This window comes from Desmodus rotundus, chromosome 12, assembly GCF_022682495.2.
Source record: "Desmodus rotundus isolate HL8 chromosome 12, HLdesRot8A.1, whole genome shotgun sequence".
In the NCBI taxonomy this organism is placed as follows: Eukaryota; Metazoa; Chordata; class Mammalia; order Chiroptera; family Phyllostomidae; genus Desmodus; species Desmodus rotundus.
The window spans coordinates 79,019,498-79,046,260 of record NC_071398.1 but is presented as its reverse complement, the minus strand read 5'-3'; the positions used below and the strand labels follow the sequence as shown (position 1 = coordinate 79,046,260).

Genomic DNA, 26,763 nt, shown 5'->3' with positions numbered 1-26,763 from the left:
ACCCAAAACATTTTGGTGTATGGGACAACACTTCAACCAACTGAGCCACTCGGCCAATGCAGTTACATGTATCTTGATTGACCCCACACAATTCTGATTCCGTAATTTAATCTTCACCCTAGCACACACATAAAGATGTGACTTTGAATAAATCTTAAACTATGGGCCTAAGTAAATGGAGATTAGATTAATTTTAGAGTTCCTGACTTTGGTTGCACATTGAAATCACTTGGGGAGCTTTATAAACTACTGATGCCTGGGATCCACCTGTGAAAATTCTGGGTCAAGTGGTCCTGGGTGTCGCCTGGGCATCGGAAGTTTTTAAAAGCTTCATGCAGCTAAAGTAGAGAACCACTAAATTAGCTTATTCTATTTCGCCGAAGTTTAAAATTTCTGCGACAAGTGAAATAGAATAAAGGGGGCTAAAATTATAAAGATATAAATAAGGATAAACTTTCTGAGAGATTAGAATGTATAGCCAAAGGAATATAGAATATCTTGAAAAATAGAGGACATATTTACTTTGCTCACCTCTGATATGAATCTTAGTACAAGGAAGAACAAAAATAACCACTACAAATCCTTTTTATTGCTCTGTTAATATATCAAAGCAGGGATCCTTAACCTTTTCTGTGCCATGGATTCCTCTGGCAGACTGATGAAGCCCAAGTAACACTTCTCTGAACAATGTTTTAAAAGTATTTTAGATTAAATTTAGACTTCCAGCCAAGGTGGCGGGGTAGGTAAACATGGCTTGCCTCTGTGCACAACCACATCGAAATTACAACTAAACTGTAGAACAACCATCAGCCAGAACTGCAGCAATTGAGAAGAATGGAAGTCCTACAACTACTTCCTACAAAAATTCAGGAAGAAACCACATTGAGACTGGTAGGAGGGGTGGAGATGTGGAACGGGCTGATGCCACACCAATGTGTGGTGGATAAAAATTGGGAAGTACATCTCAGGAGTCATGGGTCCCAGCCCCACACCAGGACCCCAGTTCAGGGTTCCAGTGCCAGAAAGATAAGTCTCCATAACTTCTGGCTGTAAAAACTACTAGGGATTGAGGCTGTGGGAGACAGAAACTTCTGGAGTCCCAGGCAGTTCCTCTTAAAGAGCTCATGCACAGACTTACTTGGACTCACTTCCTCTGAGCTCCAGCACCAGAGCAGCAGATTGAAAGTCATCAGAGACATATGGGGAGGAACTGAATTATCTGGCATCAGGGAGACAGCTGAAGGGCAGCTTTTTCCTAGACGGAAATGCTGCCAGAGGTCATAGTTCCTTTTCTGAGCCCTTCCCCACACAGCCACAGAGCCAGCAGTTCAATGCCATATCTGAAGACTACATCCACTTAGATCACACTGTGTGCCCCACACATTGGTGATTTCCTGAGGTCCTGCCCCACCCAATTTTCAGGACCACCCGAGCTGTTTCCAGTGGATTTTTCATATGAATGGCTTGTCTTAGCCCAGCTTCAGACTTTCCTAAATTCTCTCAAACAAGCAGCACTTGGCTTCAGTGAGTCCTTGTACCTCTTGTTAGGTCGCCCTAAGTCTGGAACTAGCAACACATTGGTAACACCTTGGGTAGGTCTTGCTATACACCTGGGCCTCTCCTGGGAACCTCAAATACCAGCAAATTAGCAGCCATCTCACTTTGTAGCTTATGATGTGTAACACTGGACAGAACACAGGCAGTGGCTAACCTTGGATGTGCCAACAGCAATCAACAGGAGGGTGTGCAGAGGCCACACAGTGGATACACACAGTGGGTAACGGGAGAAGCTGTCCCACTGGATCCTATAGGACACCTACTACATTAGGGCATTCTATCAAGTCTGGGAGATGAAGCAGCTCTCCCTAATACACAGAAACAAACACAGGGAGGCTGCCAAAATGAGGAGACAAAGAAACATGGCTCAAATGAAAGAACAAAACAAAACTGCAGAAAAAGACTAAACAAAATGGAGGCAAGAAATCTACTAGATGCAGAGTTCAAAACACGGGTCATAAGGATGCCAAGGAACTTAGTGAGGACCTCGAAAGTATGTAAAAAATCCAGTCAGAAACAAAGGACACATTGATTGAAGTAAAGAACATTTTGCAGGGAATCAACAGTAGCATGGATAAAGATGAGGATGAAACCAGTGATTAGTAGCATACGGAAGTTAAAAACAACCAATCAGAACAGCAAGAAGAAAAAAGAATTAAAAAAATAAAGATAGGGTAAGGAAGATAGCCTTTGGAATAACTTCAAGCATACTGATATTTGGATCATAGGGGTGCCAGAAGGAGAAGAGCAAGCGAGCAAGGGATTAAATACCTATATGAAAAGAAATGAGAGAAAACTTAACTTGGTGAGGGAATTAGACATACAAGTCCAGGAAGTACAGAGATGAACCCAAACAAGATGAACCCAAAGAGGCCTACAGCAAACACATCATATTAAAGTGCCAAAGGTTAAAGGCAGAGAATCTTAAAAGCAGCAAGAGAAAAGCAGTTAGTTACCCACACGGGAGCTCCCATTAGACTGTCACCAGATTTCTCAACAGAAACTTTGCAGAGTAGAAAAGATTGGCAAGAAATATTCAAAGTGATGAAAAGCAAGGACCTACAACCAAGATTAGTCTACCCAGCAAAGCTATCATTCAGAATCTAAGGACTGATAAAGTGTTCCTCAGACAAGAAAAAGCTAAAGGAGTTAATTACCACCTAAACAATATATATGAAATGTTAAAGGGTCTTCTTAAGGAAAAGATAAAAATATGAACAATTAAATGGCAATAAATACTATCTGCCAACAAATGAATCTAAAAACAAAACAGACAAGCGGAAGAGAAGCTGAATCATAGCTACAAAGTATGTTTCGATGGTTGCCAATGGGAAGGGAGTCAGGGGATGGGTAAAAAAGGTAAAGGGAGTAAGAAGTACAAATTGGTAGTTAACAGAACAGTCATGGGTATGCAAAGTACAGCATAAGGACTTAGAGTAGGCAAAGAACATATTTATGCATGGCTCATGGACATGGACAATGTTGTGGGGAATGCCTGAGTGAGTAGGGGGAGCTGGGGAGAGGGAGATAAGGAGGAAAACCATGGACTATTTAATAGAATAAATAAAAAATATAATTAAAAATTAAAAGTATTTAAAATTAGACTTCTGGTCAAGATGGAAGTGTAGGTAGACGCACGGTGCCTCCTCACACAACCAAAACAAGGACAACAAATTTAAAAAACAACCAGTAGTGACAGAAAATCGAACTGTATGGAAGTCCAACAACCAAGGAGTTGAAGAAACATTCACCCAGACCAGTAGGAGGGGCGGAGACAGGTAGCCAAGTGGAGAGGACCCCTGGCAAGGTGGCAGCTGGCAGACTGGGCAACGCAGTAGCTGGTGGAGCGGGTGGTCCCACATTTGCATGCGGATAAACTGGGAGGAACAACTGGGGAGCAAGACAGACCATGCAACCCAGGGTTCCGTTGTGGGGAAATAAAGTCTCAAAGCCTCTGACTGAGAAAACCTGTGAGGGTTGAGGCAGCAGGAGAAACTCCCAGGGTCATACAACATACACAAACCCACCTACCTGGGAATCAGCACCAGAAGGGCCCAATTTGCTTGTGGGTAGTGGCACAAGTGACTGAACGCCAACAGAGAGCTGACCAAATGGTATTGTTCCCTCTTGGACCCCTCCTCCACAGACAGCACCACAACTCAACAACCTGGGTTATCCCACCCTGGCGAATATCTAAGGCTCCACCCCTTACTATGTAACAGGCCTACAGAAACAAATGAATGAAAAAGGCCCAAATGACAGAACAGATCAAAGCTCCAGAAAAAATAGAACTAAGCAACTAAGAGATAGCTAACATATCAGATGCAGAGTTCAAAACACTAGTAATCAGGATGCTCACAGAATTGGTTGAGTATGGTCAGAAAATAGAGGAAAAAGTGAAGGCTATGAAACGTGAAATAAAGAAAAATGTAAAGAGAACCAAAGGTGAAGAGAAGCAAACCAGGACTCAAATCACTGGTTTGGAGCAGAAGGAATAAACAAATACTCAACCAGAACAGAATGAAGAAACAAGAATTCAAAAAAGTGAGGAGAGGTTTAGGATCCTCCAGAACATCTTTAAACGTTCCAACATCCGAATGAAAGGGGTGACAGAAGGAGAAAAGGAAAAGCAAGAAATTGAAAACTTATTTGAAAAAATAATGGAGAACTTCCCCAATATGGCAAAGGAAACAGACTTTCAGGAAGTCCAGGAAGCTCAGAGAGTCCCAAAGAAGCTGGACCCAAAGAAGCACACACCAAGGCACGTCATAATTACATTAGCCAAGATTAAAGATAAGGAGGGAATCTTAAAAGTAGCGAGAGAAAAGGAGACAGTTACCTACAAAGGAGTCTTACCTAAGGAAAACAAGATCAAAGTCTATGAACAGTAAAATGATAACCAACTATCAACAACTGAACCTAAAAAACCAAAACCAAAACAAACAAAGCAAACAACTAGAACAGGAACAGAATCACAGAAATGGAGATCACATGGAGGGTTATCATCAGGGGAAAGGGGAGGAGGAGAAAGGGGGAAAAGGTGCAGGGAATAAGTAGCATAAATGGCAGGTAGAAAATAGACAGGGGGAGGTTAAGAATAGTATAGGAAATGTAAAAGCCAAAGAACTTATATATAAGATCCATGGACATGAACTAAATAAAGGGGGGGAATGCAAGTGGGAGGGGGTGTTCAGGACAGAGGGAAATAAAGGGGGAGAAATGGGACAGCTGTAATAGCATAATCAATAAAATATATTTTTAAAAGTATTTAAAATTAATTAAAAACAAGTAATTTTAATACATAGGATTAAAAGGAAACTATGCTAAAATAGTTTTCATAATATTTGTTTTTACTTAAGGACGTTATTTATTTATTTATTTTAAGAGAGTGGAAGGGAGGGAGAGAGGTAAAGAAATACCAATGTGTGGTTGCCTCTCACGTGTCACCTACTGATGACCTGGCCCGCAAACCAGACATGTGCCCTGACTGGGAATCAAACCAGTGACCCTCTGGTTCATAGGCCAGTACTCAATCCACTGAGCCACACCAGTCAGAGCATTGTTTTCACAATATTTAATTTTTTAATACATAAATTTTTATACATGACAAAATCTAGTTGTGGGTCTAATAAGTATAGTAATTTTGAAGTAGGGATGAATGTGTAATATTTTGATATATTTCTAACACATATAACATAAAATGAAAATGTGAATATTGGTGACAAAATTCATGGAAACTGAAAATGCTACACACACACACACACATGCACACACACTTGTGTTTTTAAATTTTATTTTTGCCCAGTCATATTTAAAGGAAATGGTGAATTTCATTCAGAAATTAGGGAAAATAAAGATACAATTTCCCCCCATCCAAGTTAACAGATACCTTGAATCTTTGTTTAAAGACCTCATCCACAAAAGAAATGGCTCAACTATATATATGTTTAATAAACTGACAAGCAAATCATACAATATAAAGCGCTCAGGTAAGAAAATATCCTTTTTACCTCTCTCGATTGGACATGGGCTTCATTTGTAACTGAGGGGCCAATCTTGTTGGAGTGTTGATGTTTTCACTGGGTTCCTCAGAGAGGTGGCCTCTCTGAAAAAGAGATGGGTCAGAATGCATGAAAAAAAACCCATCAATCAGAAATCACTTCAAAGAACTTTAAAACCACTCCTAAGATGCCACCCTTTGGTATTTCCTTTATATCAGTAATTGGTTCTGAGTAGCTATTTGGAGGAAAGCCATGAGATCATTATTCACCCTTTTTTTCAGCTTGTGCTTAGACTTCCTCTTTTCTTTTGACCGGCTGGACTTTTTATGTGTGGCCACAGGCTGGCTGCTTTTGCTGCTGGTGAGTCCATTCATACGTTGACTCTTGCCTCCAATGATTCCTCGACATTTCTCAAAGCCACACTTACACAGTTGCTTTGAAAGGAAAGAGAATAATGCTTTTAGCCTGCTGACTCATTTACAAGTCAAGTAGGATGCCAGAGCATTTGGACACCTAACAATAAGACTGAATCAAGGCATTTTCATATAGAGGAAAACAATTAATTGAGAATAAAATAAATATAAATAAATTTCCACTGTAGTTGAAAGGAAAGAATAAACACTGGAAAAACTTCACCAGAATTGTTAAAAACTGACTGGTCAAAAATGATTGAGCAATCTCTTTCTACAGAGTTCTGAAAGAATAAAAGAGACCTATATATCCTAGATAAGTGGAGTTAAGAGTGAAAAATTATTTTCTTCTCAATGGCTACAAATCAGTTTTTCGAAGGCCTATGTTATACAGAGCACTGTGACCAAGTTCAACCTTCCTCTTGGAGTTCTTATTCTTACCTGTTTTTCAACATTAAAGGAATGAAAGTTGTAATCATAAGTGAGTTCAGTACCAGCTGGCATATCTTTAAGAGCATATAATCCAATCCGGTATACTCCATTAACAGACCTATAGAGAATGGAAGAGTTAAAGGTAGAGATTCTTAACGCCATGCCTGAAAACCACACACACACAAAAAGGTACACGGATTTCAAATTTGCCTTTGTTTCTATATCTAATACTCAAGTTTCCGGGACAAGCTCTGCACCTTTAATCTATCTTCTATTCTATTCAGACTATATAATACTGCCAGGCTAATAGACCTAAATCAACTTTCTGGAAAACATGGTCTGTGTTGTCAATTACCATAGGTCTTAAATTTTCCTGCTTGGTTATCAAAGTCCCTTTAAAACATGGCTTTAGTCTACTTGTTAAACAAATTAAAATGATCTCCTACTATAGCTTACCTAAAAAAACAATCTTCTAGTTCCTACTGATCTCCATCTTTCTTACCTGTACACGTGTCTCTTTTGTTCTAGTTTACATTGCTATTAATGACCTATCATATACTTTATATAATAAATGTAACTAACACTTAATTGCTTGTTATATTAATGATAGCATTTTGTTGTATTAACTTATTTAATACTCCTGACAATTGTACAAAAAAGGTACTATTTTAGATAGTATTATAACCCCTAGATTTCTAAATTTTCTAAATGAGGAAGCTGAGGCAGAGAGGATAAGCAACTTGCCCAAAGTCAATAGAGCTCTTAGTTATGGCAATCAAGTTTCAAAACAAGGTAGTCTGGTTTGAAAGCTTAATCACTATGCTATACTGATAACAGATTATCTCTGTAATCCTCAGAAGAACTCTTATGAGATAGGTATTACATTCCTATTATGTATATGAGGTATCTGTGGCTTAAGAGAGTCTGTTCCCAGTCACATAGCAATTGCATTCAAAACCAGGGAGTTAAAACCTAGGCTGTTTGATACCATAGCTTCTCTCCTCGTCCTTTCTGTCTCCCTGTCATTGCAGAACACATCAAGGTTTGGCTTGGACACTACCTTATCAAATGTAAATTTCTCTAATCTTTAGGTTTTGGTTTTCTTTTTTCCTAATTTCACCCAGCATTTTTAGTCTATACCAGCAGTTGGGAAACTATGGCAAACTACCCCTCATGTCTTTCTTAATTTTTATTGGCACAGAGCCACACACCAAAGTTTGCTGATTTTGGTCTGGTCTATACCATAACATTTAAAATCTGATTATATTCTATACTATATGAAAAGGAATTCTTGGGGTATAACTTACATGGAGTAGAATACACAAATCTTAAATGTACAGTTTGCTGAATTTTATACATCTGTATACCTCCATATCCTTCCAAAAAGCTCCTCTCTCCCCCAATCAGTATGCTCCCCAGAAAGAACTGCCACTATTCTGATCACTATAGATTAATTTGCCTGTATTTAACTTCAAATATATACTAAAGTATGTACGATTATATGCCTAGCTCCTTTCACTAAACGTTACACTGTAGTTGCAACGTATCTTTATATTGCTGCGTAACAGTCCGTCAAATGAATATAGCACAACTTCTATATCTACCCACCATTGATAAATATTCAGTTTTTAGCTATTATTGAAAAAAATTTTCTGTGGACATACACATCATTTGAATTTTAAGTATTCATTTTTGGGGGGATATACTTAGGGTTTGTTGGGTTACTGGATATGTTTAGCTTTGGTAGGTACTGGTAAACACAGTTTAAAGTGGCTACACGACTTTACACTTCCACTAGCATCTAAGAACATTCAAGGGTGCTAGCTACATCCTTGTCAACACTTTGAATTGTCATTCTTTGACTGTAGCCATTGTGAAGCTTATATAGTGGTTTTCAACATATTTTAGTATTAATAAGCATCTTCACTGACCACTTTCATATTCTCTCTTTTCAAGTGCCTATTCCTTTATCTATTTAAAAAATTAGATTGTCTTTTTCTTATTCATTTGTACATTTTGGGTTTTATCCAGAAGTAAGCCCTTTGTTATATAAACACATTACAAATATCTTCTACCCAGGGTATGGCTTGCTTCTCCACTCTCTTGATGTTATTCTTTGATGAAGAGAAATTGTTAATTTTATCAATTCTTTCCTCTTACAGTCAATGCTATTTATGTCCTGTTTAAGATATCTTTACCTATCCCAAGTCTCTGAAAATATTTTCCCATGTTTCCTTCTAGAAAATGGTTTTCTAGGAGTTTGATTTTTCCAACTGTGATATTTAGGTCTATGAACCATCTTCGGTTAATTTTTGTGTGTGGAGTGAGGTAGAAGCCAACTGATACTGCACCACATACTGAAAATCCATCCTTTCCTCACTGATTTGCAGTAGAACCTTTGTCATAAATCAGGTGACAGTACATTGATGAGTCTTGGCCTTGACTCACTCCATTCTATTCCATTTATCTATTACTCTACCCCAACCAAATACCTGTTTTAAATAGTGCACCTTTATAATAAATCTTGAAATTTGGTAAAGTTCTAAAGTTGTTTTCCTTTTCAAGGTTGTCTTGCCTTTTTTAGGTACCTCATAATGGCATGTTTTAGAATTAGCTTGTCAATTTCCACAAAAATTGGATTTCGATTGTAACTGAATTTATAGATCAACTTGATAAGATCTGAAATCTCAAAAATATTGGTATTTCTAACCCATAAACATGGACTATTTCAATATTAATTCAGATAATCCTTTCTCCTAATAGTATTTGTTTTTCAGTATGGAGGTCCTTCCTATAAACTTTCATCAGATTTATTCCTAGGTGACTAATGTCTTATAAAGCTATATAAAAAACGATTTTATATCTTTACTTTTAGAGAGAGGGGAAGGAGGGAGAAAGAGATGGAGAGAAACACTGATGTGTGAGAGAAACACTGGTTGCCTCTCACACATGCCCCAACCAGGGAATGGCGTGCAACCCAGGCAAGTGCCCTGACCGGGAATCAAACAGCAACCTTTCACTTTGTGGGATGATGACCAATCAACTGAGCCACACTGGTCGGGGCAGTAGTACTGTCTTTTAAATTCAACTTTCTACTGGGTTGGTTGTAATATATTAATAATATGTTAACTTTTATACATGTACCTTGTTTCCACCAATCATGCTAAATTCACTTATTTATAAAGAAGTATATGGGTCAAGGTGGTAGTGCAGGTAAACATAGTATAAGGAACCTCTTATAACAATCAAAACTACAGCTAAATTACAGAACTACCAACATTCAGAATGCCTGAAATCTAGCTGAACAGGGAAGTCTTTTAACTAAGGATATCCAGAAGAAGCCACATTGAAACTGGGAGAAGGGGCAGAGACACAAAATGGGCTGGTCCCACACCCACATGTGGCATCAGGAGAGATATCTCACCTGCAGAGATTGCCCCTAAGAGAAGAGGGGTGAGGCCCTGGCAGGGTAGCTCAATTGGTTAGAGCACTGTCCCATATGCCAAGGCTGTGGGTTCCATACCTGATCAGGGCACATACAAGAATCAACCAATGAATGCATCAGTAAGTGGAGAAACAAATCAATGTTTCTCTCTCTCCTTTCCTTTCTCTAAAATCAAGAAAGGAAAACATTAAAAGAAAAAGAAAGAAAGAGGGTTGGCCCCCAGCTCATATCAGAATCCCCAACCTAGTATTCTGGTGCTGGGAAGAGAAGCCCCCTTAACTTCTGGCTATAAAAACCAGTGGAGATTGCAGTGTATGAAATAGAGGGCTTCTGGAGTCCCAGGCACTCCTCTTAAAGGGCCTGTGCATGGACTTACTTGGACTTACTTGCTTTGAGCTCCAAAGCTGGGGAAGCAGCTACACAGGCACCAGGGACAGAGAGGAAGAACTGAATTGTCTGGATTGAGGACGAGAGCTGCAGGGGTAGCTTTCTCCCAGACAGAAATGCCAGCAGAGACCATTGTTCCTTTGCCGAGCCCTTCCACTATGGAGCCAACAGGCGGGAGCCATATCTGAGTCTCCATTAACCTGGCCAACACTGTCCTGCTCTTTTGATTCCCTGAGAACATATCCCACCGAACTTGCAGGCTCACCCAAGCCATTTCCAATGGATTTTCCAAGGAAACAACCTCTCTTACTTCAAGTTTTTGACTTCCAGGAATCTCTCAAACAAGCAGTATTTGGCTTCTGTGTATCCCATACCTCTTTTATTTTTAAAGATTTAATTTATTTACTTTTAGAGAGAGGGGAAGGGAGGATCAAAAAGAGGGAGAAAAAGACCGACGTGAGAGAGAAACATTGACTGGTTGCCTCTCACATGCACTCTGACTGGGGACTGAACCCGCAAACCATGCATGTGCCCTGACTGGGAACTGAACACGTGACCTACTTTTTGGGATGACATCTAACCAACTAAGCCACACTGGTCAGGGCTATCCCATACCTTTTGATAAGTGGCTCCAGGCCTGGCACTAGCAGTGCCAGCCTCAGTTTATAGCTTGGCTTCTCCTGGGCATCTCCGAGCCCAGCACAAATAGTAGCCAACTGCAGACCTCTCTATAGCTCATGCCAAGTGGCCTCTCATAGGTGATGGCTGACTTTGAACCACCTGGGAGGCTGCAGAGCTAGTGTACCCCATGCACAGCATCAGGGCATGCCAGGTTACAACCCAATCATCTCTATGAACAACACACACAAGGGATGGAGTTGACGGACACCAAAGCCCCACTAAAGCAAGTCCTGCTCTGTTCGGTGGCTTCTGCACAGCAGTTCCTCCACTGTATTCACAGCCATTGGCGTGAGGGCAAATCCCTTTCAGTGCTGTGCCAACAGAAATCAAGGTTCAACTACAACAGGACAGTGTTCACAGACCAACATGAGGCCCACCTAAGTGACCAGCTCAGGTGACCTAGAGGCTGTGCCACTAGGCCCTACTGTACACATACTACAAGAAGCCCACTTAACAAGTTCAGGAGCTGGAGCAACTCAATCTATTATGTAAAAATAAACACAGAGAAGCAGCTAAAATGAGGAGAAAAACAGGTCCTAAATAAAAGACGACAAATCTCCAGAAAAAGAGCTAAATGATACTACCAGATACAGAATTAAAAACAATGGTTATAAGGATGCTCAAGAAACATAGTAAGAATTTTAACAGCATAAAAAAGGACATGGAGACCATTAAAAAAAAATAGTCAGGAATAAATGACACAGTAACTGAAATGAAGAATAAATTACAGGGAATCAATAGCAGAGTAGATGAAGCAGAGAATAAAATCAGAGATTTGGAAGATAAGGAAGCAGAAAATACCCAATCCGAATTGGAAAAAAAAAAAAGGATACTGTAAGGAGCCTGTGGGACAACTTCAAGTGTACTAACATTTGCATCTTGGGGGTGCTAGAAGGCAAGGAGAGAGAGCGCAAAAGATTGAAAAAGTAATGATGGAAAACTTTCCAAACCTGGTTAAGGAAATAGACATACAAATTCAAAAAGCTCGAGTGCCAAATAAGATGAATCCAAAGAGGCCCACACCAAGATACATCATAACTAAAGTGCCAACGGTTAAAGAAAAGGAAAGACATTAAAAGCAGAAAGAGTAAAGCAGTTAGATACCTACAAGGGACCTCCCATAAGACTGTCAGCTAATTTCTCAACAGAAACTTTGCAGGCCAAAAGGACTGGCAAAAATTTTCAAAGTGATGAAAAGCAAGGACTTACAACCAAGATAACTCTACCCAGAAAAGCTATGATTTAGAATTGAAGGACAGATAAAGAGCTTCCCAGACAAGAAAAGGTAAGGCAGTATTACAGGAAATGTTAAAGGGTCTTCCTGAAGGAGGAGGAGGAAGAGGAAGTGGAAAATATGAATAATGAAATGGCAATAACTATATATCTATCAACAACAACTTTAAATGAAAGTGGGTAAAATGCTCCAATCAAAAGACATATGCTAGCCTAATGAATAACAAAACCAAGACCCTTACATTTGCTGCCTTCAAGAGACTCACTTCAGATCCAAAGATACACACAGAGTAAAGGGATGAAAAAAGATATTTCATAAAAATGGAAACAAAGAAATCAAAAAGCTGGGTTAGCAATACTTATACCAGACAAAATAGTGTTTAAAACAAGACACAAAGAAGGACCCAGCAACTCTACTTCTGGGTATTTATCCAAACAAACCCAAAACACTAAGTTGAAAAGAAATATACACCCATATGTTTATTGCAGCACTATTTACAATAGCCAAGATATGGAAGCAATCTAAGTGTCCATCAATAAATGAATGGATAAAGAAGTGGTACATATATATAATGAAATATGATTCAGCCATAAGAAGGAATACAATCTTGACATCTGCAACAACATGGAAGAACCTAGGTGTTATGCTGATTGAAGTCAGTCAGACAAAGAAGGACAAACGCCAGATGATTTTACTTATATGTGCAATCTAAAAAACAAAATAAACTAACAGGAGAACAGAAACAGACTTATAGATACAGAGAGCATTTGATGGTTGCTGGATGGAGGAAAGTGGTTGGAGGGACAGGTGATAAAGGTAAAGGGATTCAGCAGTACAAACTGGTAGTTACAAAACAGTTAAGGGGATGTAAAGTATGGCACAGAAAACAGTCAATATTACCTGATAACTATATACCATGTCAGATGGGTACTAGATTAAATGTGGTTATCATTTTGTAAATTATATAAATGTCTAATCATGGGGTTGTACACCTGAAACTATTATAATATTGAATGTCAACTATGATTTAAAAATTGAAAAAGGAAAAACAATGATAAAAAATGTTATATCAAGCATGGGGTTTAAATGATCTGTAATTATGTGATACAGTCTGACATCAAAAATGGTTTAGCAAACAGCCCTGGCTGGTATGGGTCAGTGGATTGAGCAGCGGCCTGTGAACCAAAGGTCGCTGGTTTGATTCTAGTCAGGGCATGTGCCAGGTCTCTGGTGGGGGGGGCGCGTGAGAGGCAGCCACACATTGATATTTCTCTCCCTCACTTCTCCCTCTCACCCGCTCTAAAAATAAATAAAATCTTAAAAGAAAAAAAGTAAAAAATTCTGAACACAGCAGATGAAAGTTGTTATGCATGTGTGGCCTCACGTCCATCCATGCTATATGCATGGAGCACACTGTGAAATTTTCTTCCTTTAAGGCTGAATAATAATATCGATAACTTTTTGATGTTGAGTTTAAGGGGTTCTCTATATATTCTGAATATTAATAATTATTTTTCATAAGGTCTAGGGCGTTCTCCCTATATTCTGGATATTAATACCTTATCAGATATGTGGTATGTATATACCACATCTTGCTTATCCATTCACGGACGCACGGATTGCTTCCGTTATTTTAGCTAGTATGTATAATGCTGCAATGAACATGGAGGTGCAGGCATCTCTTCAAGACACTGTGTTCAATTCTTCTGAGTATATATGCAGGAGGGGAACTGCTAGCTCACATGGTAATTCTATTTTTAATTTTTTGAGGAACCTCCATAAAGTTTTCTACAGTGGCTCTACCATTTTTATTCTCACCAAAAGGGCACTAAGTGTTCCAATTATTCCACATCCTTGTCAACACTTGCTTTCTGTTATTTTGGTAGTGGTCATTCTAAATGGGTGTGAGGTGCTACCTCATTGTAGTTTTTGATTTGCATTTCCTTAATGATTAGTGATGTTGAGCATCTTTATATGTGCTTATTTGCCATATGTGTATTCTCCTTAGAGAAATGTCTATTCAAGTCCTTTGCCTATTTTTAAAATTGCGGTGTTCGTTTTATCACGTTGAGTTTTAGGGGGTTCTCTATATATCCTGGATATTAAGTCCTTATCAAGATACATGATTTGCAAATATTTTCTTCCATTTTGTAGGTTGCCTTTTTATTTTGTGGATAGTATCTTCAAATGTAAAAAATATAAAAACTATTGTGAAGTTCAATTTGCCCATTTTTTGAGTTACTGTGCCATTCGTGTCACATCCAAGAGATCACTGCCAAGTCATATGTTGTGAAGCTTTTGTCCTGTTTTCTTTTATGTATTTTATGTCTTACATTTAGGTTCCTGAACTATTTATGTATTTAGTATCAAGTAAAGGTACAACTTCATTGTTTTGCATGTGGATATTCAGTTTTACCAGTACCATTTGTTGAAAAGACCACCCCTTTCTCTACTGAATGGTCTGGGCACACTTGTCAAAAAAACCATTGAGGTTTTGATAGGGATTGAAATGAAATTGTACACTGCTTTGGGCAATAATGAGATTTTAACAATATTAAGTCTTCCAACCAATGAACAGGCGTTGTCTACATTCACATGTCTTCTTTAATATCTTCAGCAATATTTTGTAGTTTTCATTTCATAATTCTTTCACCTCATTGGTTAATTCCCAGGTATTTTATTCTTTTTAGTGCTAACGTAAATGGAATAGTTTTCATAATTTCCTTTTCAGATTGGTTGGGAACAGAAATATAATTGATTTTTGTGCATTGACTTTGTGTCCTGCTACTTTGCTCAACTTATTTATGAGATCTATCATAGTCTTTAGCATTTTCTCCGTTTAAGCTCCTATCATATGTAATCAGATACTTTTACTTCTTCCTTTCTAAATTGGATGCCTTTTGTGTCTTTTCCTTGTCTTATTGCTCTGGCTACAACTTCCAAAAGCAGTGGTAAAAGTGGGTTTCCTTGTCTTGTTACTATCTTAGAAGAAAAGCTCACACCATTGAGTATTATGTTTGCTGTGGGTTTTCATGTTTTTAAAAATATACATATATTAAGGTAGTTCCCTTCTATTTCTATTTTGTTGTATATGTGTTTTTTTAAAGATTTTATTTATTTATTTTTAGAGAGAGAGGGAGGGAAGGAGAAAGAGAGGTAGAGAAACATCTATGTGTGGTTGCCTCTTGCACACCCTGCAATTGGGACCTGGCCTGCAACCCAGGCATGTGCCCTGACTGGGAATCGAACCAGCAACCCTTCGGTTCACAGGTCGGCACTCAATCTGCTGAGTCACACCAGCCAGGTATGTTGAGTGTTTTTATTATGAAAAAGGTTCTTATATATTCTGGACATTAACCCCTTATCGGATATATGCTTTGCGAACATTTTCTCCTAGTCTGTAGGTTGCCAACTCTGTAAAGCCTATGTTTGATACATAGTCCCACTTGTTCATTTTTGCTTTTGTTGTCTTTGCTTCTGGTGTGAATCCCCAAAACCAATGCCAGCATTGATATCAAAGAGTTTATACCTTATGTTTTCTTCTACAGGTTTTATGGTTTCAGCTGTAATGTTCAAATCTTTAATCCATTTGAGTATGTTGAAAGATAGCAGTCATGTTGTATTCTTTCGCTTGTCCAGTTTTCCCATTTTTGAAGACTCCTTTCCCAAATGTGTATTCTTGGTTTTTTGGTCATTAATTAATTGACCACACATGTGTGGTTTCATTTCTGGGCTATTATGTTCCATTCATCTATGTGTTTGTTTTCATGCCAATATTATACTGCTTTGATTATGTTAGCTTTCTAATAGTTTCAAATCAGGAAGTGTGATGCTTTTAGCTTGGTTTTATTTTCTCAAGACTGCCTTGGAAAATTTGGGGTCTTATGTGGTTCCATAAAGATTTTAAGATTGTTCTATTTTTGTGAAAAATGCCACTGAAATTTTGATTTTTATTGCACTGCATATGTAGATTGCTTTGGGTAGCATGAACACTTTACCAATGTTAACTCTTCCAATCCATGAACACAGAATGTTTTCACTTATTGTGACTTCTTATAAATTCTTACATTAATGTTTTGTAGAAACACCTGTATACTACCTTGGTTAAAATTATTCCTAGTCATTTTATTATTTTTGATGCAACTGCAAATAGAATTTTTCTTAATTTCTCGGACAGTTCATTATTAGTGTATAGAAATGCAAATGATTTTTGTATTTTGATTTTGTATCCTGTAACTTAACTGATTTAGTTTATTTGTTTTCTGTTTTTTGGAGGTCTTTAGGGTTTTTCCTATACAATATCATGTCATCCAGAAATAGGGCCAGTTTTATTTCTTCCTTTCCAATTTCAATGCCTTTTATTTCTTTTTCTTGCCTAACCGCTCTGACTGTAACTTCCAGTACTATGTCAAATATAAGTGGCAAGAGTGGGTATCTTTATCTTGTTCCGGACCTTAAAGGAAAAGCTTTCAATATTTCACCACTAGGTATAATGTCAGCTGTGGGTTTGTCCTTTATTACGTTGAAGTATATTACCTTATACCTACTTTGCTGAGAATCTGATCATAAATCAATGCTGAATTGTATCTTTATCTTTTGGTTGGAGAGTTTAATCCATTTATGTATAAAATGATTACTGGTGAGGGAATTACTTCTGTTGTTTTGCTATTTATTTTCAATATGCCCTACAGATTTTTTTGGTCCCCCATTGCCTACATTCCTGTTTTCTATAATGAACAATTGTGGGTTCTTTTGTAGTGAAATGATTTTCTTCTTATTTTTGTGTATGTCTATAGCCATTGTTTTTGTGGTTACCATGAAGATTGTAATTAATATCCTAAAATTTTAACACTGTAATTTTAACTTATAAAAACTATGTCCCTTTACAGCTCTCTTTCCCCTTTTGGGTGTTGATGTTATAAAATTACACATTGTGTAATTTTATATATTGTGTACATATTGTGTATATATATTGTGTATACACAATAAAGATATATTGTGTATCTTTATATATTGTGTGCACAAAAATATAAACTAATAATTCCTGTAAGTGCATTAGTCTCTTAAATTATGTAGCAAACTAGATTTGTAGTTACAAAGTTACTGTAATACTACTTTTTCATTATTTTCCTTTAAATGTGTTCAGTCTCTTAAATCACATACAAATCAAAAAGTACAGTTACAAACCATTTGCCTATGTATTTATCTTTACTGAAATCTTTATTTCTCCACTTTGCTTCAAACTATTATCTATCTACTCTCCTTTCATCATTTCCCCTCACAGGGCTCCCTTGAGTATTTCTTGCAGGACATGTCTAGTGGTCATGAACTCCTTCAGCTTTTGCTTACCCGGGAATACCTTGATTTGTTCCCCACCCCCTCTCTCTTTTTATAATTGAAATTATTGGGGGTAATATGAGTTAAAAAATTATATAGGTTTCAGGTGTACAATTCTATAATATTATCACCTGTATATTTTATTGTATGTTCACCACCCCAAGTTAAGTTCTTCCTATTTCTCTTAAAAAAAAAAAGTTTATTTATTGTTAGAGAGAGGTAAAAGCATGAAAAAAAGAGGAACAGAAACATCAATGTGAGAACATCAATCAATCACTTCTCATATGCCCCAATAAGCACTGAACCCAGACCCCAGACATGTGTCCTGACTGGGAATTGAACCAGTGACCTATCGCTTTGTGGGACAATGCCCAACCAGCGGAGCCATACCAGCCAGGGCCTTCCTCTCTTCTGAAGGAGAGCTTTGCAAGATAATAGGAATCCTGGTTGACAGTGATTTTCTTTTAGCAATTTGAATTCAATGACCCACTGTCTTTAGGCTCCCAAGTTTCTGATAAGCAATTTGCAAATTTTCTTACTGAGACTCTTTTATATGGGACAACATGTCTCTGCTTTCAAGATTTGCCTGTCATTGACTTCAGCCTGGAGTTTGGTGAGCTTATTGGATGTTTATATTCATGTCTTTCATCAAATTTGGGAAGTTTTCAACCATTATTTCTTCAAATATTACTCTATTTCTTTCTCTTTGTTCTCCTCTGGGTTACCCATGATGCATATATTGGTCTACCTGATGGTGTTGCAGAGGTCCCTGAGGGTTTGTTCTTTTTCCTTCAATCTTTTTCCTTTCTGTTCCTCAGGCTTGATGTATTCCATTATCTTATTTTCAAGTTCACTAATTCTTTCATCTGCATGCTTAAATCTGCCAATGAATCCCTTCAGTGAATTTTTCATTTCAGTTCTTGTAGTTTTTAGCTCTAGAACTTCTTTTTAGGCTCTCTATATCTTTGTTGATATTTTCATTCTGTTCACAAATTGTTTTTACACTTTAGTTTTCCACATTTTCCTTCAGGTCTTTGAGCATCTTTAAGTCAGTTGTTTTAAAGTCTTCGTCTAGCCCTGACCACTGTTGCTTAGTGGGCTGAGCACCAGCCTGTGAACCAAAAGGTTGCTGGGTCAATTTCCACTCAGGGTACATGATGGGGTTGCCAGCCAAGGCACGGTTAGGGGTGTGCAAGAGGCACCTGATCAATGTTTCTCTCACACATTGATGTTTCTTTCTTCCTCCCTTCCCCTCTCTCTAAAAAATGAATACATAAAATCTTTTTTTCTAAAAAAGATTTTATTTATAATTTTTTAGAGAGAGGGGAAGGGAGGGAGAAAGCAAGAGAGAGAAATATCAATGTGTGGTTGTCTCTATGTGGCCCCCACTGAGGACCTGGCCCACAACCCAGGCATGTGCCCTGACTGGGAATCAAACCAGCGACCCCTTGGTTTGCAGCCTGTGCTCAATCCACTGAGCTATGCCAGCCAGGGCAATACATAAAATCTTAAAAAAATAAAGTTTTTCTCTAATATACAGTGGAACCTCGGTTCTAGAACTCAATTTGTTCCAGAAGACTGTTTGAGAAGTGATTTATTCTAAAACCAGATCATACCGGTAACTGATCATATAAGAATCAGCATGAAAAGGTTGTCAGATTGAGAACCAAAGTTCTGTTTGAAAATTGAGACATTTTTCCATGAATAACTTGGTCAAGAACTGAATTATTTGACATGGGAGACATTCAAGGACTGAGGTTTGACTGTATCTGTCATTAAGTGTTTCTTAGAGACAGATTCTGTAAAATAATTTTTCCCTTTGAATGGGCCATACTTCTCTGTTTCTTTGTATTCCTTGTGATTTTAAATTGAACACTGAATATTTTAATATAATAATGGGTTAAATCTAGAATAAGATACTTCCCCTTCCCCAGGGTTTGCTGTTCTTTTTTATTGTTTTTTGACTGTTGTAGACTATCTCCTGTGCCAAGGTGGACTGAGGTATAAACTCAGTGTGTTTTTATGTCTTTTTTGAAACTTTCCTTGGTTATGCACAGTCACTTTGCATTTTCCCCCATACATGCAGTTGTTTTTTAAATGTCCTAGTCTTTAATGTCTGGCTCCTGACACAGAAAAAGCAAAAAATGAATGCAGGAAGAGAGGGCAATGGTCCTTTACATCTCCTAGAAATCACGTCAGCTAGAGGGAGAGGGATTGCAAGAAAGGTGTGGTGGGAGGTACAAAAATGGCTGCCTGCCTAGTCTTCACTTCATCAAGACTAACAATCAACAATCAGAGCACAGATCCCCAATATTTGGAGGACAGTGCCCTTTTCACCCACTCAAGCTTCTGCAAGCTGTTCCAGGAATACTTGTACAGCTGTCTGCCATATGGCTATGGGGAGGTGGGGGATGAGTAGCTGCTAGTGTTCTAAAAGCTCAAATTGACTAAAACAAACTGCGATTTACCATCTAAGCTTTCCCCTGGAAGATGCAAGCCTTCAACCAACTCCAGAATTCCAAAATAATTATATCGGACAGATTTTGCTAGGATAATTTTCTAAGGGGAGAGAGATTTCTGGTGCTTCCTACTTCACCATCTTCCCTGAATCCTTTCCTATCCTATTTATTGTTTTTTAGATATAATTTTTCCTTCTTAAGTGGATTCTATTTCATTTGTTTTTATATCTCATGATGATAAACCCAGTGGACATGTAATAAATATGCTGAATGAACTGATATGAGAAGAACAATGTAACATAGAACCTAGAACATAGTAAGCAGTCAATAAATACTAGACATTATACATATACACATATACATATAGATACTATATAAACACATATATAATACATATTTATATAAACTTTTCTGGGAGTACTTAAGATGAAATGAATAAACAGCGGAAGCTTACTCTCTGTCTGGAGGATCTGGTATAGTAGGGAATTGCCTGAGCTGCTTTGTGTAAGCTAACTGACATTATGGAAAGAGAATTCTCTGGATGCCCTCAATGCCTTCTGCTCTGTGGGATTCTTGGTTTCACCTTCCCCTGCTTCCTTACCATTTCTGCATTTCACAGTTTGGGTCACAGCTGTGGTTGATGAATCGAGCCTCATTTCCCATGCGATAACTGTCAATCACCATCCCACTATCCAGGTTCAGACAATAGTGATCACTGTGATTATGATACTGTTCAATCATCCTGTTCCTGAAAAAGAGAAAGATGATTGAAAGCCACTTAATGATTAAATTGAAAGTAAATTTCAAATCTTCCATTTTCCATTTTAATCTGGTACCTTTACCATTTCTGAGTATCATCATTTACCTGAACTCCTGTTCGCTGACAACCTCCCCTAGGTATTCAATGATGAATTGCCCAGCTTTCAGGGGTTCTTTAGTTCTGATTCCCCAACCTTTTTCCTCAGCTCGAAATCGTTCTAGACATTGCACCCACTCATGCCTCTGTATCCTCTGGTTACAGCACTGGTCACCACAGGGACAAGTGTTGGGGGAACACTCAGCAAAGATCATTCTAGAAAGAAAAGTAATAATTATATGTCAATAAACATTATATATGCCTTCATAAACCCATTTTATGTTTTATAGGACCTCTTAAAATGAATACATAAAATTAGTTTAACAAGGTTAGATTGGTTAACAAGGTAATAATATGTAACTTCAAAAATTAATAACAATTAAAATTTCTAGGTCAAGTTGCAAACACTGAGTGCTCCTTGTAAATTATTAAGCTAATTGTTCACTTAGCATCCTGGGTAAAAACTATCTTATTTAGCCCTGTGCTAAGAATAAATGAACTGCAACCCACAGAGAAAATTATTTGATGATTATATTGCACTCTTGTTTTTAAGTAGCTCATGGTCATTTATAGATTAAAAAATATATATGATAAAATACACATAAAACTTATAATAACCATTTTAAGTATAAAGGTGAGTATATTCACATTGATTTTTTACAGGAATTCATAATTCATTAGTACAAATGACATTTCCATATTGGGAAGAGTATTTGCAGTTTATATGACTAGGTGAACCTATAATCTGGAGTGAATAAACAAGTAAAAAATTCTGCCCTGGCTGGTATGGCTCAGTGGATTGAGCACTGGCTGGTGAACCAAAGGGTTGCTAGTTTGATTCTGGTCGGGGCACGTGCCTGGGCTGCAGGCAGGGTCCCCAGTGGGGGGCATGGGAGAGGCAGCTACACATTGATGTTTCTCTCCTTCTCTTTTTCCTCCCTTCCCCTCTGTCTAAAAATAAATAAAATCTTAAAAAAAAAAATTCTGAACACAGTGGATGAAAAGTTGTTATGCATATGTCCTCTCACTGTTTCCCTTTTTAAATTTCTAAATCTTTAATAGAAGCCATTTTGTGTTGTTGTAGTTTGGAATCCCAGTAAGGCTATTTTTAGCATGAACAAGGGAGGACCAAGAGTATAATGGTAAACCAAAATATTGTATTATGGCCCTGGCTGGTGTGGCCCAGTGGATTGAGTGCTGGCCTATGAACCAAAGGGGTGCTGGTTTGATTCCCAGTCAGGACACATGCATGGGTTACAGGCCAGGTGCCCCAGTAGGGTGTGTGTGAGAGGCAACCACACATTGATGTTTCTCTCCCTTTCTTTCTCCCTTCCCCTTTCTCTAAAAATAATTAACTAAAATCTTTTTTAAAAAGTACTTTATTAAAAAATATGTTTATAATCATAACTTACAAATCCTGTAAAGAAAGTATTTAACACTTTAAATTTAAAAGTACTTTCAAAATCATTTATTCTTCAAAAAAATATTATACTATCTAAAGGGCAAACACTAAGCAGAAAAAATATCCACTGGACTATTCCTCAACTTAAGACAATCAACTTGTGAAAAAGACACTGTCTTACTGTCAAATTCAACATCTTTATTCTTTCTTTTGCTGACTTCTTTAGTGCAAGAACATACACACCACCTGAAAATGTAAGCCCTCTTTTTGTGGGCTTTCTTGATTTTTTATGATGATGGATTTCCCACCTTTCCTTCAATAACAACAACTGTCTTTTTATTTATACAGAAAGCCTTTTTTTCCCAGTCTACCTTCCATGGCACATTCCTTTATGATATTTTCTTTAGAAGACTCATTTATTTTCATGGTTTCAATTGTAATTCCCTGTTCATAATATCACACACCTGTATTTTCATCATACTTCATAAAACATGCAACAACACAGTTTAGGTGGATAAAAGAACTAAAATATAAATATAACACAGTGTTGAGAGGAAAAAAAAGACTTCAGTTTTTACAAATTTTTGCCATAGTCCTGGCCAGGTAGCTCAGTTGGTTATAGCATCATCCCAATATACCAAGGTTGAGGGTTTGATCCCTGGTCAGGGCACATATAAGAATCAACTAATAAATGAATTAATGAGTGGATCAGCAAATCTATGTTTCTCTCTCTCTCACTCTTCCTCTCAAAAATTGATCAAAAAATAATAAAAAGTATAAAAAATAAAATATCTGCCACAGAACAATCATTCAGAGGTTGCTGAAAATCTGTGTTTTCTAGAGTTGAAGGCACTGAAATACATTCCATTTGTTTTGATAAATAACCAAGATAAGCTCTTCAATTATATAAAAAGTAAAGCATGTTTCCATACATTGTGCCTGAAAAACAAAACTATAAATTTACCAAAACCTGAAAGTACATATGGCAAAACTATGATGTGAAGAGTTTGATTTAGCAATATGAATTGTCATTATCTCTCGCCAGATAATGTCCTTGAAGCTAGAGTATTTTTCCCTTCTGAATATAGATCTAGACTGGAAACTCCTTCCCTCACGTGGTAAAATTTTAAGGTTAAACAGTCATTGGGAAATGTACTAGTGTGATTGAAGTAACTGACTGTGGAGGTCAGACCATTCTCTGTGAGTGGTGATGAGTTTTTACTTAAATAAAATGATTATTCCCACCATGAATCATGACAGGTTAGACAGGGTAGAAGATCATCTGTACATTTTGGGACCACGAATTTGAAGACCTAGGTCTTTACTGGAGCAAAAGGGTTCTAGAGATTCTTATTGGTGAGCAAGTGGAAGTGAACTGCACTCAACAAAGGAGCACAGAAAGACAGGATCTATTAGGGAGTTAGACAGGGCCCCTGATGTTAAGGTTAGGGCCTGTGGACTCAGAGAATAATCCGTGCAAGTGGTACTATAAGTCTCACTACAGAACGTAATTTTATATTTCTCTAAGTGTTCAGTTTTACTATACAGCATGTATCCATGTGAAGAGCTGAGAGAGAGGGCTCTCTACATGTTGGGAGGAAATAGGTATAGGGTTAAAAAGCACACTAAAATGAGTATTACAAGACTTTACTCCAGGAGATGAGGAATGTTCTGAAGCACTAATGGGTTTCATATGATTGCCTTACAGTAACAAGAATCCACCGGGGAAGACTTGTAAAATTCATAAACAATACTGGTGATTCCTGAAAACTGTTTCGAAGAGAGGATGACAAGTTTTAAAGTATTTATTTGAAGTAATTGTAAATACCTATTACTTCTTTTTAAAAATAGTCCTGAATCAAGTGTCCCTTAATCTACTTGTGAGTGAGTACAATTCTACATATGAGTTGTACATAAATATCAAAGTGGGTCCCACATTTCCTTTAACTTTTCACCCCCAAATATTTATAGAACCTTGAATACAAAGACAGGAAAGACGAATCTGCCTCAGTTTTTAGTAGTTCCATTTAACTGAAATTTTATACGCACTACTTTTAAATATGTAAGGGAGCATCCACTGAATAACACTTTAATTTTTCTTAGTTATTTATGCATATGTCACATTCATTACTCATTAGATGCATTACTATGTAATGATCATATTCTCATGGTATAAGAGTTGGCAGCATTATATATGAATGTTTGTTTTTTCTTGCTTAGGAGTATTTTTCATTTTTTTTTTTAAAGAAAGGCAACACAATGGGAAGGTCACACATACTAACAAAAATGTTATAGGACAACCAGTGTAACTATGTAAAGGTAAATAAATAAATTTTGATTTTTAAGTGATTAAAAGAATCATACAATAAGGAATGTGTAGTATAGTGTGCAGAATATGGCTTTCCTTGAATCACACAAAAGTGGGTTCATATTCTCTGTCACTTATGTGCCGTGTAATGTGGAGCAATTTACTATCCAAATTGTAGGTTCCTTCATCTATAAAATGTAAAACTATCACCTACTTGATGGAACTATTTGAGAAAGACAGGAACTAACCAATGAAACAGCAGCTATATTATAGTAATTTCATAGACAATAAAGTATCATATAAAAAAACCTCAGTAAAATAAAAAACACAGTAGTGTCATCATATGAAGAAATACACATTTAAACAACCTTTAAGGACATATAATACTTCCAAATATTAAACCAATCAAATTAGGTGTCAATACCTAAAGAAGGTGGAACAATGGGGAAATAACTATATTGATACATTCATTGGTGGAGATACCAAAAATAATAAATAGTAAATGTAATAAGAATCACATAAATGTTGTTCATACAGTTCATACAGGTAATTCTTATTCGGAGAATGCATGCGCTCTAAGGGTTTAAAAAAAGCCTCTGCACAAAAATTTCACAGTAGTGCTATTTTTAGTAAAAAAGTTTAGAAATATTGGAAATAACTTGAAAAATGAACAACAGGATAATGGCGAACTAATGGAAGATAACAAAGCTCCTAAAAATGATTAACTTGTACACCATACTGATACATAAAAATGTACATATAAAGTGTTTTCATGTGAAAAAATAAGTGCAAAAAACACAGATTATCTATACCACCAGCTATTACGATGTAAAACTATATGTCTCTACAAGATACAAATTTATAGTGATGTAGATAAGGTACAGTTTCCCAACTGGCATGTTGAAGTATGAGGTACTAGAACACTGACTCCTACAGCCATGAGGACAGTTGTCTAGAGACCAAGAAAGCAGTTGCCTTTGTTGAGGAAAATGACATAGAACAGGAAGTATTTTTGTTAAAGATTTGAATTATTTATTTGAGAGAGAGGGGAAGGGAGGGAGAAAGAGAGGGAAAGAAATATTGATGCTAGAGAGAAACCCACCGATTGTGTCTTGCATGCCCCTAAGTGGGGAACTGGCCCACAGCCCAGGTTAAGTGCCCTGACCAGGAAATGAACCAGTTTTATTTACAAGCCTGCGCTCAATCCACTGAGGCATACCAGCCAGAGATAGAATAGGAAGTACTGATGTGAATTTTGTTGGGGTTTTTTTTGCTATAAATTGGCTTATGTTACTAAACCCAACAAACTCTATTTTCACTTCTTTGGCTCTATTAGACATTTCCTTTTGAAATCTCTTTGTCATTTTAAACTCAATGGTCCAAAATGAAAATCATAATTTTTATCTCCAAACCAGTCAGATTTCATACTTTCTATCTTTGACAACAGCATTACCATCTCTTGTTGGTATCACTGACTCAATTCTCATGTGTATCTGCTATATGCTAATGGTTAATTAACCCTCTCTCCCATTCCCCCAACTATATCACGCCATTCTTCTTTCTTACTGCCATCATCCTACTTTACTCTCTCATTATGGCTACCATACATTGAGACCTAGAAAGGTTTCTAGAACTGTGCTTAATATTTTATGAACATTGTCCCAAACAATCTTCACAAACCTCCCATAAAAGGGTATTATTTTTATTAGAGGGGTTAAGCGACTTTTCTCAGGCCTCAAAAATAAGATGATTTAAACCTGGGTATGTAAGATTCTTTTTCGGTTACTCTGTTCATCCAATATATGAGCTGAGTGTTCATGTGCTCCCAAAATTCATAATTGAATCCCTTGCCCCAATATGATGGTATTTGCAAGTAGTGCCTTTGGGAGGAAAATAGGTTTGTATTAGGTTACGAGGGTGGGAATCTCATGACGGATTAGTGCCCCTGTAAGGCACTCTTTGTCTATGAGCATGCACTGAGGAAAGGCCATGTAAGCATGCAGGGAGAAGGCAGTCATCTATACACCAGGAAATGGGTCCTCATCAGACACTGAATCTACTGGCATCTTAACCTTGGACTTCACATGAACTGTGGAAAATAAATTTATGTTTTTTAAGCTACCCAGGCTATGGTATTTTGTCATAGTAGCCTGAGGAAACTAAAACAGCCCATCAATTATGTTTTATATATCTTTGTGTAACTTCATGAGGAAAAATCAAAGAGTCTATTTAATTAAAGTAACTTATAGATCTT

The 26,763-nt window shown here is 37.3% G+C and overlaps 1 protein-coding gene across 4 annotated transcripts in view; it reads right to left on the bottom strand.

Moving 5' to 3' along the window:
* Positions 1-26,763, bottom strand: part of ASH1L (ASH1 like histone lysine methyltransferase) — a 215,150-nt gene that overhangs the window by 18,886 nt on the left and 169,501 nt on the right. For all 4 annotated transcript variants that reach the window (XM_053916032.1, XM_053916031.1, XM_024573899.3 and 1 more), the window contains 5 exons: positions 20,809-21,015; positions 20,545-20,691; positions 6,410-6,518; positions 5,828-5,992; positions 5,568-5,662 (listed from right to left, as the gene is read on the bottom strand). In XM_053916032.1, coding sequence (XP_053772007.1) covers positions 5,568-5,662; positions 5,828-5,992; positions 6,410-6,518; positions 20,545-20,691; positions 20,809-21,015 — 723 coding nt within the window. The remainder of the gene's footprint in view (positions 1-5,567; positions 5,663-5,827; positions 5,993-6,409; positions 6,519-20,544; positions 20,692-20,808; positions 21,016-26,763) is intronic.